A 13,813-nucleotide genomic window follows, 5' to 3' on the forward strand; every position below is an offset into this window, starting at 1 on the left:
CACATAAACTATCTACCTATTTGCCAGGGTCTAATCCCTGGTCTTGCATACAATTTTCCAGGAGCCACCTACGGGTCTTTCATATAAATGCCAAGGGCCACCCCCTGGTCTTCCTATATAACATAAGCCAATGGGTCAACATTTGTCCTTCGACCAATAGTATAGTGAGGAGACTCACCTCAAGCTGCTGAAAATCACAGACAAAAGCTCAAACTGCCAATCCGGAAAAACCCACGCTAACAACATCAAAACACCAAATAAATGATTGGTCCTCAACCCATAGTTGGAAACCTAGTCCGGTTGCCCAACAATCAGGATAAAAGTCCATTTTACCCTTTCCTCACTTGCCCAAAATCTGAAGTCCAAACCAATAGCAAAAAAGCCCAATATGGCCTAATATCCAAATTGGGCCCAAAACCCATCATGGGCCTAATCCAAGAAGGCCCAATATCCTAAAATGACCAAAATATCTATTGGTAAACCCTGGTCAAACTTCTGGTTAATGGTTAAGGGTCAAAAAGTCAACAAGTCAAGAAACCCAAACAGACTGAGTACGCCCTGCGCACTCAGTTGGTATGCCTAGCGTACTCCGGGTTTTGACAAATTCACGGGGGGGTTTTACTCAGTACGCGTTGCGTAGCAAGAGGTATGCCCCGCGTACGCTGCATGCTCTTAATCCATCTAGAAAAGGCCTTAAACTTTTAATCCAAAATGTCCAATGCTCAGAACTAGTTCCAAATCATACCTTAACCAATAAAGTCGTTAACTTTGAGCTTTTACGTGGCTCAATGGGTCCCAAATCCAAGCCCTAACTTCATAACTTCTACAAAAGGGCTAATTACACTTGTATGGGTAGATATCAACAATCAGGATTACATTTTTATGCATTTGGGACAACTAAAACGTCCAGATCTAGTGACCAAATTCCTGGATCAATCTCATTCTTATAAAGACAAACCAAAGCGACCAAAATGGGTCATAAACCACCCCACACTAGATCTAACCAAAGATATGTTAAGATAAGAGGTTTTTACCTTCAATAAGTTGCAAAAGATGTGTAACTTCTAGATCTCCAAGCTCCACTCCAAGTGATGATTCTTCAACAACCTTCAATCTCTTCAAAATGCACAAGAACACACCAAGATTCCTTACAAGAGCTCAAGAACTCAAAGACGGTGGCTAAGGGTTGAGATTAGGGTTTAGGAGGTATGGAGGCTGATAAGAGGTAAGGCCCCATGAACATAATCAACTTAAATAGGGGTAAAACCCCAAAAATTATGGTTTCTAGTAGGGGTGTTCGTTTGGATGGATCGGTTTGATCCGATTCAATCAAGTGAATCCAGATTGATTTCGGTTTTCAAAACATGGATCCGAATAGTCCAAACTAAATTCAATCCGATCCGATCCGATTACAATTCCGTTGGATCGGTTTTTTATAATTCGGTTTTCAAAAACCAAAACATTTTAAAACGACATAGAATTATAATATTATCCAACTTTACACAAGAAACGAAAACAAATTATTTAGTTGTGATTTGAAATTTATAAACAACTACTAAGAAGATATATTATAGTTAAATATTTTATAGATAGAAAACTTTTGAGAGAAAATGCATATTAATGTTTTTTTATCGGGTGAAACGTTTTGAACCTATTTGAAAAAATATAATTACAAAATTAATAAATATCTATAGATATATATTATAAATAAATAAATAATAAATATTTATTCGGTTTTTTTGGACTATTCGGTTCTTATTTTATAAACTAAAACCAATCCAAAATCCAAAATAATAATTCGGTTTTGTTGAAAACCAATCCAAAAATCCAAATATCCGAACCAAATAGTCCAATCCAAATTGTCCAATTGGACAATTCGGCTTTATCCAAATAGTGAATAGCCCTAGTTTCTAGCTGAAGGGAGTACGCCCTGTGTTCTCCTAAGTACGACCGACGTACTCAAATGGAAACCGCGATCATATCTTCCACTATGCCCTGCGAACTCAATGAGTACGCCCCGTATACTAGACAAAGCTCCAAAACACTTCAACTTCAAACGGCCATAACTCTTTCGTTTTAAGTCCATTTTCGATGTTCATTATATCCACAGAAAGGTAACGAGAAGCTCTACACTTCTATCAACTCATCCTCGCCTTAAGACTTTCTGAAAAAAAAAACCCAAAAATCATAAAGGTCCGAACTGCCAATTTACGGTTATACCATTGGCTTCGAAACACAATTGAACACTCGGATCACCTAATCCATAATACTCACATCTAAAAACGGCTAATTCTCTCTTCCCCAAGGCCCGAAGCCTTATGATAACTGATAATGGGGCCACGGCCCCGAATAATGAAGTAATTCGAAATCGGGTGTTACATCCTTGGGTTGCTCCAAGCGATAAACAACCCTGCCCACCCGGACAATAACCCTAAAAAGGCTGGTATACCTAGGGCCCAGCTTGCCTCGCTACCTGAACCGAATGACACCTTTCCAAGGTGATACCTTCAGGAGTACCATATCCCCAACCTAAAAATCCAAATCTAATCAGCGTCTATCCACTTAACTCTGATGACGACTCTACGCGGTTTTCAATCTCCCGCGCACTTACTGGATGAACTCAGTAGTCTGGAGCACCATCTCTGTGCTACCCATGAATCGTTGACCGACCTCACCCCAACAAATCGAGGTCCGACACTTTCTCCCGTAAAGCATTTCAAAATCAGGTTTATCAATACTGGCATGGTAGTTGTTGTTGTAAGAAAACTCAACCAACGTAAGAAATCATCGAGCAAGATACTGACCTTGACTTTCCTGCAAGTCAAACACATCTCCACATACTAAGCCACATTCCGCTTCATGCAGGACCACCAATAATCGGGTCGGAGATCTCTGTACATTTTTGTTGCACCTGGATGAATAGAAAATCTCGACTTGTTTGATTCTTCCATCAAAGTCTGCTGCACACCCCCACAATATGGATCTCAGACCCTCCGATGAAGGATCAATAATCCCCGACTGTCATAATCAAAGGAGGACACTTGACCCACTATACGCTCATTCTTCTTATGCTCCTATTTGATAGTCTCGACCTGATCCTCTCGAATCTGCTCTAAGAGTGGGGTAATTTCCCTCATGAGGCTTCAACTACCTCGAAGCACATGCTATCAAACAACCCCTCTGCATCAAAACTACACGCAATCCCGAGATCGATGCATCACAATATACCATAATATCATCCACACCCTATGGCACGGTCAAGATCGAAGCCTCACATAACTTCTGCCTCAAAGTCTCAAACACTGCCTACTGCGCAGGCCCCCAACGGAAAGTAGCAAACTTCTTCGTTAACCTAGTCAACAGAACTACGATCTTGGTGAAATTCTCGATAAACCTCCAATAATACCCAACTAAACCAAGGAAACTACGAATATCAGATGGAGATCTCGGAACCTCCCACTACATAACGATCTCGATCTTGGTCGGATCGAACAATATACCCATCTGGTTGACAAGGTGCCCCAACAACTGCACCTCGCGCAACCAAAACTCACACTTGGAGAATTTAGCATATAGCCTCTCCCTCCTCAGAGTCTCCAAAACCTCTCACAGATGCTCCTCATGCTCTTCCTTGGTCTTAGAATAGACATAGATGTCATTAATAAACACGATGACTGATCGATCCAGCATCAGTCAACAAACCCGGTTCATGAGATCCATGAACGATGTTGGTGCATTGGTGAGTCCAGAAGGCATCACCAAAAACTCACAGTGACCCTAACAAGTCCTGAAGGCCATCTTCTGAACATCCTTGTCTTGGAATCCTCATCTGATGATAGTATGATCGCAAATCAATCTTGGAGAACCAAGACGCACCCTGAAGTTGGTCGAACAAATCGTCAATCCTCGAAAGCGGGTAACGTTTCTTCACCATCAACTTGTTCAACACCTGATAATCAATGCACATCCTATGGGAGCCATCTTTCTTCTTCACAAACAATATCGGTGCTCCCCAGGGTGAACTACTTGGTCTGATAAATCCCTTGTCTATAACTCCTGCAGCTGTGTAGACTGCTCCTACATCTCCGCCGGTGCCAGCCGATAAGGTGTCTTGGATATCGGAGCCGTACCAGGAAGTAAATGAATACGAAACTCCACCTGCCTATATGGAGGCACTCCGCGTAGGTCCTCCGGGAACATATCCGCATACTCCCAAACAACTGACACATCGTCAATCGTCCTCTTCTTCTCCTTTATGGTATCTAATACATAAGCCACAAATCCAAAACATCCCTGCTGTAAATATCTCCTAGATCTCGCAACTGAACAGAGATCTGGTCCACGCTGAGCTCCCTCGTCATAAATAACCAATTCTCCCCCACTTGGGGTTGGAACCCGAACTAACTGATGCCCGCAGTCAATCACCGCTTCATTAGGGCTCAAGAAGTCCATTCCCACGATCAACTTGATCTCGCACAAAGGCATATGAACCAAATCCATCGGATATCACTCGCTAAATAACTCTAGAACGCAACCTTGATGTACCCTCGATACTTGCACTGGACAATCATCGGAAATCTATACCTCTAGTAGATAATCAAGCTCCCCTGGAGCGTCATTAAACCTCCTGCTAAGCGCAAGAGACAAAAACGATCAGGTGGCGCCCGAATCAAACATAACTAAAGCTGGAACACCGTTCATTAGGAATATCCCTATATAACAACAATTATATAATAATAAGCATATACATCAAAGAAAATAATGAAATAGGGAGGAAATACATACCCGTAACCACATCTAGCGCTGCACGAGCCTCCTCAGCTGTCAGCTGGAAAGCTTAGCTCCTCACCACTGGCGCCTCCGCCTTGCCCTGGCGGCCATCGGTAATCCTCAATGTCGTCGGAGCGGGTGATACCACCGCTCTGCTGCTGCCAAACTAGGACAATCGACCTCTTTGTGGCCCCTCTGATTGCAATGAAAGCAAATCAGACCCAATCTTTAGGTGGTGGTGGTGGCAGTACAATCCCTGCTAAAGTGACAAGTCTAGCCGCACTTGAAGCAGCCAGAACCACCCGCCGCACAAGCTCCCTCGTGCGTCCGGCCACACCAGCTGCACCGACCCTGATGGCCGCTCGATCTCAAATCCACAGTCTTGGGCTTCTTACCCGATCCCTCTGATACCTGCACTTAAACCGGCTTCCTCTTCCTCACAGTGTCCAGATCAATCTCCCGCTCGCGAGCCCAAGCGATCATATCAATCAATGTCTTGCAGCTAGACATACTCACAAACTCCCGAATCTTATCCTTCAGCATATCATGGTACCGAGACTTCTTCATCGCCTCGTCTGCTACATATTGCAGAACCAAAAAATCCCTCTCATGGAACATGGCGATAATCTCCTCCACAGTCTCTGTTGTCTGGCGAAGGTCATGAAACTCCCTTTCCAACTGCTGAAACTCAATCACGGGGGCACAATTAGCCCTAAATCTAGTAACAAAATCATCCCAAGACATTGTCTCAACTGCCTCACCCCCAAGGCATAGTCTACGTCCTCACACCAATCGCGAGCTCTTTCCTTCAGAAGACAGGATGGAAATCTGTCCTTCGACCCCTCAGGGAAAAGCTAGTCCGGAAGGTGTTTCCAATGTCTCCCAACCACCGTCTGCTAGCAGTGGGGTCCTTCATTCCGAAGAACTCAGGAGACCCATAGGCACGAAACTCCCGGACCATCATAGAGCGTGCAACCACCATAGCTATCACCTCAGTACGAAATGTGCCCATACGTTCATCTAAAATCTCCATGATACCTTCCTTGATCGTACCAAATATCACAGGAGTCTGCTCCAAAATGTTGCGGGTAATCTCAGACGAAATGAACTCCCGCATCTGATCATCCAAGGGTCCGACTCCAGAGCCCAAAACAGATCCCTCACCAAGACCTAAACCACCTCGAGTGATCACCATACTAAAAATAAACCATACAAAACATCAGAAAACATTCGAAGAATCTCACACCAAGCGGGTCCCTTAGTATCCTCGTGACTCCCTTGACTAAGGTACGGATCCTATGCTTCCAGTAGTATGGGCCCAACACTACCTTCCACACATATCTGTACTTTCCTCAATTGTCGTCCCAATTTCCCTAAGTAACCCCCAACATTCCATATTCCGCTAACCCATGCATCTTCTAATGCTAACATGCTTCCTAGGTTCTCCTATGATTACCTTCAAACTACTCTCCGCCATCAGTTATAGAAGAAACCCTCATTAACACCCGCTAACTACCTCACGAATATAATTACATGTCACAGACACTATATAATTCTTCGACTGCAAGGTCTCACACTATAATGGTTGGACTGAAACAAGAGATGCGCAATATAATTAGCAGTGCTTCCTATAAAGCACAAAGAAAGCAGGATTCGAGCATCGAGTTCTATCCAGAGCACAACCTTATAGGCCATCCTAACATATCATTCATAATCTAACTAGCATGCAGTTCTAGGGGCTCTTACAATATGTATACAAGGCATATCTCCTATCAAAAAAAATTCTGAGTAGATCCTTAATCCTAATCTAGCATGCTATTCACATATTCACATCCTGAATCAAAAAAACATGTCCGAGCATTTTGGGAATGCTTACTTGAGCTCGGCCGATTGCATGCATCACACTCCTTCTTTATGGTAATCCTTTTTCTAAATCATTTCTTTTTATGAAAATTTTACCAAATCCTTAGTTTGAGTTCAGACACACCCGAGAGTATGTCTGAATCCCTCAAACCAAGGCTCTGGCACCAACTTGTAACATCCCAAAAATCATAATTTAAACTTTAATTTTTAATTCAACCCAAAATCATCAAATATTCATATCAACCATCCGAAATTATGCCAATGTAAAACTAGTTATCAAAGTACAATCCCAAAATCATAAAAGTGTGGAAACATGGGTGGATGCACTGCGATCATGTCGGACGCTTCCCCTTCGAACCGAAAGTACATGAAACAAAACTTAAACCGTAAGCATAAAGCTTAGTGAGTTCTCCCCAAAATACCACATACCATACATACAACAAGCCTCGCTCGACATTGGGCCTCGCCCAGTACAGATTTGTCAATAACATGCGATGGGCACCGCCCAACAAACTCATTAGGCCCCGCCCGATATACATGCAAACACATACAATACATGCAAGAGTCACCTAGACATTTTGAATTCTAATAACAATAATCAATGGTCCGGAATTGGTGTCTTCGACCCGCCAAAACACTATGAGAAGACTCACCTCAATCAAATGATGCACATTCACACACTTACAGGCTGCTGCTATAGTGGCTTCTCAACTGAACACATTCAAACTAACTCTAATAAATAATCAAGGTAATATCCACAACTAAAGTCCAATCATAATCCTATCATAAAGGGTAAAAGACCCTTGTAACCTTCCTACCCTAGGCCCAACAAGCCATGACCCAAGAGCAAAAGACCAAAATCCCAAGAAAAGGCCCAAGAAGGGTTCTAGTGACTATGCCCTGCATACCACCAGTTTATTGCCCACTTACAAGCTACAAAGAAAAAAGGGAAAATGGAGCTCAAATGCACTACGCTGAGCATACACCTTTGTACTCCCCGCGTACTCCTCAGAGTGCCAAAACTCACATTAAGCACTTAATGCTTTAGTCCAAACGTCCAAAACACAGATCTTGCTCAAGGGAAACATATTAAATGATAAAGTCATCAAATTGACGCCTTTGCATGGCCCAAAGAGTCCGAACATGCATTTATAACACTCTAACTTCATATTAAGACCATCAACTCATGCATGGTTTATCTTAACCCATCAATATGCCATTTTTATGATTCTACAACTCCAGAAATACCAAGAAATGACCAATACAAGTTCTGGAGTAATTTCTACTCAAAAGAACCAAACCAAGGGACCAAAACATACCAAAATAGTCCCAAATATAGATCTAAGCTAAGGAGTCAGATGTTTGAAGCTTTATGCCTCGAGAAGCTTGCAAAGGTAAAGAGAGTTCTTGATGTTCAAGCTCCAAGAAAACTAATCCTCCTCTAATGAGCTCTTTTTCTTCAAGATGGAATAATACACACAACAAAACACATATAAGGCTCAAATTTATCTAAAAATGGATTAGGGTTTTGAGATAAGGCTTTGGGGATAATGGAGGCTGGTAATGAGACAAACCTTGGGGAATAAGTTGCTTAAATAGGGTCCAAACCCTAAAATTTAGGGTTTGCATCTGGCTCAAGTACGCCCAACATACCGTATGTACGCCCAACGTACTAGGGGGAAAACCCCGTGTCTAAGGTTCGCCATGGTACGCCCAACGTACCATGATTACGCCAAGCGTACTAGGCCAATTCACAAAATCAATAAACACTTTATATTTTAGGAATTTTACCTGAAAACCAGGCGTTACACCCGAACCATAGATGGAGACATGATAAACTTTCCCCATATTACAACTTCCAACCCTTCACAACAATCCACATACCTTTCGATTTACGAAGGACCCTGGAGGCTGAATCCCTACTCCATTAAAAGCTATGATTTCTTGTGATCCATCCTTGACCTCTTGTCGGACGATGGGGGTTGGGGCTTGCACTCCCTCCGCTACCCATGCAGGACAGTTGGGTTTGCAATCGCAAATGACATGACCATTTCTCTCCATACTTGTAACATGTAAACTTGTGGCAAGCAAACCCATGGGTTCCACCACACTCTCCGCAGATATCAAAGTTCCCCTGACTTCCAGTACCCAGGTTAGCAACCTTGAACTTTTAATCCATCGCTTAAAATGCTGAATCATGAGACCTCCTTCTCTTTCCGTGTCACGATCCCACATCAAGATCTCTCCCCCTAGTCGCCTCAACAATCTCTCCAATAGTCCGAAAGGATGTACTTCACTCCTTGAACTTTGCAATAAGCCTGTCAGTGATTTGACCAATGATACCAGGTAAATCTTCTAGTAATATATGTGAAACTTCAGTGGTAATCCAACTGCGAAAGCCTGAGTCATCTGCATAAGTCTCGGAGGACTCTGCTTCCCGCCCAGACATCAACATCCTATTAAACAAGACCAATCTGCCATTTCATAACCAAAATGTCATCATTAATCCATCACACTTCACCTGCTATACATAAATCCGCACATCAATCCTATACTGGCTTCTTAGAATCCTCGTGACTTTCCTCGATTCGAGTACGGATCCTGTGTTTTCAGTAGTATGAGCTCAATACTACCTTCCACACCTATCCATACTTTCCTCAAGAATCATCGCGAGTATTATAAGTCACCTCCTCATAATGATACTCCTAAAACCTGCTAAACAACACGTCATGCACACTACAACACTTCCTAGGCTCTCATAGGATCTCCACCTCACCCTGCCATCAACTGCTGAAAGACCCTATTAATGTCAGCTAACTACTTCATGAATACAATCACATGTAAAAAAACTTAATTAATATTAGACTAAAATACTGAAACTTACAACGGTTGGACTCGGACAAGAGCTACGCAATAGGAACAAATTCTCCACTCTAAGATTATTTAACCTTTGCAACATGTTACTTAACGTATTCATTTAAAAGTTAACTCATATCAATATGAGTCCTATAAAGCACAAAGCAAGAATAATTCAAACAGTAGAATCGTACATGCAATAAGGCACCATAAAGATCAAGCAATCCTCACATACAACTCCTAAAAATTTGTCAACTCACTATAAGGCATAAAAGGCATTTCTCCTACGTGGGCATTCTAGCATGCTACCTTGAATAGATCCTTATTCTAATTTCTAGCATACATAGCTATCATATCATTAATACACAAAACAAGTGTGGGTATCTTGGGGAATACTTTCCTTGGCTCTGGCTGATTGTACACATCACATCCTCTCCTTTAGTCATTTTAAAGTTAATTATGAAAAATATTTTGTAGATCCCTACTTTGAGTCCGGAATCACACAAGTGTTCATCCAGTTCACTCAAACTAGGGCTCTGATACCAACTTGTAACATCCCAAAATTCATAGTAAAAATTTTCATTTTTAAAACCATCTTAATAATTCAGAAATAATTCAAAACATTGTTCCAAAAGCTATAATCGTTAATCAGAGTATCCCAAAACCATTTATCAATAAAATATCCAAGGATGACGTGCACAGTCATGCCATCGCCTTGCTCCGATCATCTGATGTACCTGCAACCATGAAATCAAATTGTAAGACAAAGCTTAGTGGGTTCCTCAAAATACACTACATAATATTACAATCACAATTACAATACATGCATATAGGGTTTGTTGACCCATGGCATAAAACCAAGCATCCGGGGTTTGTTGACATGCTGTCTCAACCCAACCATCCAAGGTTTGTTGGTCTACCGCGTGAAGTAGTACCACCTCAACCCACCCTCCAGGGTTTGTTGGCCTCCTGCCTCAACCCAACCACCAATATGTCGACATATGCAATAGATAAGCGTATAACAGTTAATAACCTGCAAAACAGGTAATCATACAGATCTACCGAATAACCAATGTCTAACTCATACCACATTCTATATGCCAAGATACATATAAATATCAGAGGGCCGGAATTGGTGCCTTTGACCCCCGAGTACAGTGAGGAAGAACTCACCTCAAAGTCTAGAAGATAGCTGAACCGATCACTTGCTCCAGATACTGTCTCTACATGTCATCTAAACATCAAATAGGGACTCGACCTCAATCTACTATTCAAATTACCCCAAATGACCTAAAGTCAAACATGGTCAAAGTAAACGGTCAACAGTCAACGGTCAAAAGTCAAAGGCCAACATCAGTGTAAGATCCTAAAATAATTATAAAATTTTACATTTTTAAATTTAAATAAAATCATTGTTTCCAATCAAAACCCAAGTCATAAAACACATATCAAATACAAATATCCCAGAATCAAAGTATCATAAAATTTCCAAAAACATATCACCGAAGGATGTGTACGATTACGCCTTCGCCTTGCCCTGATCATCAGAAGTACCAGAAACATAACACTTCAACTGTAAGACAAAGCTTAGTGATTTTCCTAAAATACCACACATAACATAAAATATACAAACATGCATGCTAGGTCCACATTCATCGGACTAGATTACCCTCGGGTCCATAGCCATCAGGTTGGAGTACCCCGACCCATAGTCATCGGATTGGATTACCTTAGCCCAATCAGTCATCAGACTGGAATGCCCCGATCTGTTGGCTTACGCACATAGCAGTAAAGCCTCAACCCATATTGCACAATCTCGACATATGCAACAGACAAATCATATAACATCACAGAAAATCATAAAGACCTACAAATCACTACTGCATAGCAACATCTTACATACCGGGATACATAACCTAGTGTGCCGACATTGGTGCCTTCGACCCATGAGTATAGTGAGGAAAACTCACCTCATAGTCTTAAATGTAACTAAACAGATCTCTGCTCCAACTGATGTCTCTACTAGTTACCTAAACAATAAACATCGACTCAAGCTTCAATCAACTACTCAAAATACCCTAAATGTCCTAAAGTAAAACTTGGTCAAAGTCAACGGTCAAAGGTAAATGTCAAAGTCAACTCCAGCTGGTCTCCATGTTGTGGACACCCATGGCCACGTTGTGGCTGCTAAACGACAAAGTAGACAGGTTGCCCCCAGTTGCCATGTCATGACAACCTCAAGTCACTCCGTGGGGACTGGTCTGGACACCTTAATCCATTAAGTCATTTTTGTATAACTTCAGGATCCCTAAAGCTTAGATTTGGTCCTTCCCATGATTTAGATGGATAAAGTTTCCAACTTTATCCATCAAAACACCCCAACAAGTAAATATTCTAAACCCGAGATACTTAAAGAAGCCTTAAAAATCGCAACTTTATGGATAGGCATGTCTAATGCATGTCCCTCCCATTTTAGGTCAAAATGATGGAAATAAAGGCTTAAACTTGAGCATGGGACCAAAAACTATCTAGATCTTCAGATCTGGAACATATGATATTGGAATGATCCCATGGATCCATAAAGTTTCCAACTTTATGAGATCCAGCCTTCCAATTCCTCGCATAGTGAAGACATGGGGACAAATAGCTAGATCTAGGCATATAAAGCATAAAGATTTAATTTTGAGGACTTACAAGAGTCCAGAAATGTGCTCAAGGTAGATGAGATGAATTCCTTGCTGGAACTTGATGAAGTGATGAATCAAGTAAGAAACAAATTAGAGTAAAACGAATGTAGTATGAGCACGAGATGTAAATATAATCTGGTTTCAGCTCTATTATGCTTTCAATTCTTACAGAGAGAATGTTTACAAGTTCATACACTGATTCGCTTGTATCTCTAAGTAATTTCCTTATTTATAGGAAACATGAAAGCACATAAAAAATTACAAGGACTAAACAACTAAGCTTAGTTACAAAATGCCTTGTAAAATAACATTAAGTCTTCGACATATTACAACAGGTCTTCGACCCTTACAATGTCCCCCTTTGTAATAATGTCGACCTTCTTCAATTCGATAGAATCTGTATAGCATACAGCATCACCCTTCGTATTTCTGAGTACCAGGAAATAATCCTCTTCAACTCTTTCTTGTCCCCTTCATTATTCTTCTTGCAGCTATTCATACGAACAATAAAGTTCGTATACTGGGACGTATTATATCTCTCTACTTCGCATGCTTGGAACAAAAATCTCTTGGCCTTCCCATTCTTATCCTTCCCTGCGAAGACCAATCCAAATGGCTTCAAGCATATCTCGCCATCTGCATATTTCTTTAACTCAGTTTGGGGCTTCGTTGGTTCCATGGGAACTTTTACTTCCAATCCCTTTGTAGTTGCCAACTCTACATCAGTTAGTGCCAAACATTCATAGTAGTTGTCTATGAATATTTTGATGTGAGCAAGACCAAGACGAAAAACTTCTGGATCAGTTTCTCGAAGATACGAAGCATCTTTATCTTTCAAAAGCAGTGCAACTTGTACAAGACCATACAAGTTCATCAACGGAAAATTAGCCACAGAGAAATCACATACTTGACCATTCGCCCTTGCAACATGAAAACGAAAGTTATGCATCATGTTCTCGAACTGATCATCCTTCTTAATGCAGATCACCTTCTTTATTTTCACAAGAGACCATATTTCCTCTAGAAGTTTCCCAAGAACAGCATGAAACCTGAGTTTCATATATGTGTATTCATCATCATTGTCAAATTTCTCAGCAACTTTGTACTGAGCCATGATGAACATCATTTTGTTAATTGGAAAGTCAAGTTGACTCATATCTGTATTCGAACAATTGTAGCTCTGCTTTGACTAATGTGAATATAAACCTGACTTGGGAAGAAATTTTCGTATGAAAATTTTCATTAAGGCTTTCGTACACACACATTGAGTCTTTGGAAGCTTCGGTCGACATGCTGCAGCATGCTTCTAGGGACAGTCTAACTAGTACAAAGTTGTCGAAATTGTAGCTTCCCATAGAAACACAAGCATGACCCTTGTAAAACTTTCTTGAAATCTGCATCAAGGAAAGACAAAGAACAAAATAACAAAAATCTTTTTGATATTTTTGAATTTTCGAAAAGAAAGAAAATATTTTTGTGTTTTTGTAAGTTTTTCGAAAATAAAATGAAAATACAAAGAGAAAATCTTTTTGAAGTTTTTGATTTTTCGAAAATTAAATGACAAAACAAACATAAAATCTTTTTGTAGTTTTTGATTTTTCGAAAATAAAGCTATTTTACTAACGAATGCAAAAGTT

General features: G+C 40.9%; 1 protein-coding gene across 1 annotated transcript; it reads right to left on the reverse strand.

Moving 5' to 3' along the window:
• Nucleotides 1–4,077: 4,077 nt before the first annotated feature.
• LOC145163991 (uncharacterized) lies at nt 4,078–4,500 on the reverse strand. Its single transcript, XM_079082724.1, has one exon. It carries the CDS (start codon nt 4,498–4,500, stop codon nt 4,078–4,080), a length of 423 nt encoding a protein of 140 aa, XP_078938850.1.
• Nucleotides 4,501–13,813: the final 9,313 nt, after the last annotated feature.

Source organism: Lactuca virosa, chromosome 3 (genome assembly GCF_052849685.1).
Source record: "Lactuca virosa cultivar CGN04683 chromosome 3, Lactuca_virosa_CGN04683_v6, whole genome shotgun sequence".
In the NCBI taxonomy this organism is placed as follows: domain Eukaryota; kingdom Viridiplantae; phylum Streptophyta; class Magnoliopsida; order Asterales; family Asteraceae; genus Lactuca; species Lactuca virosa.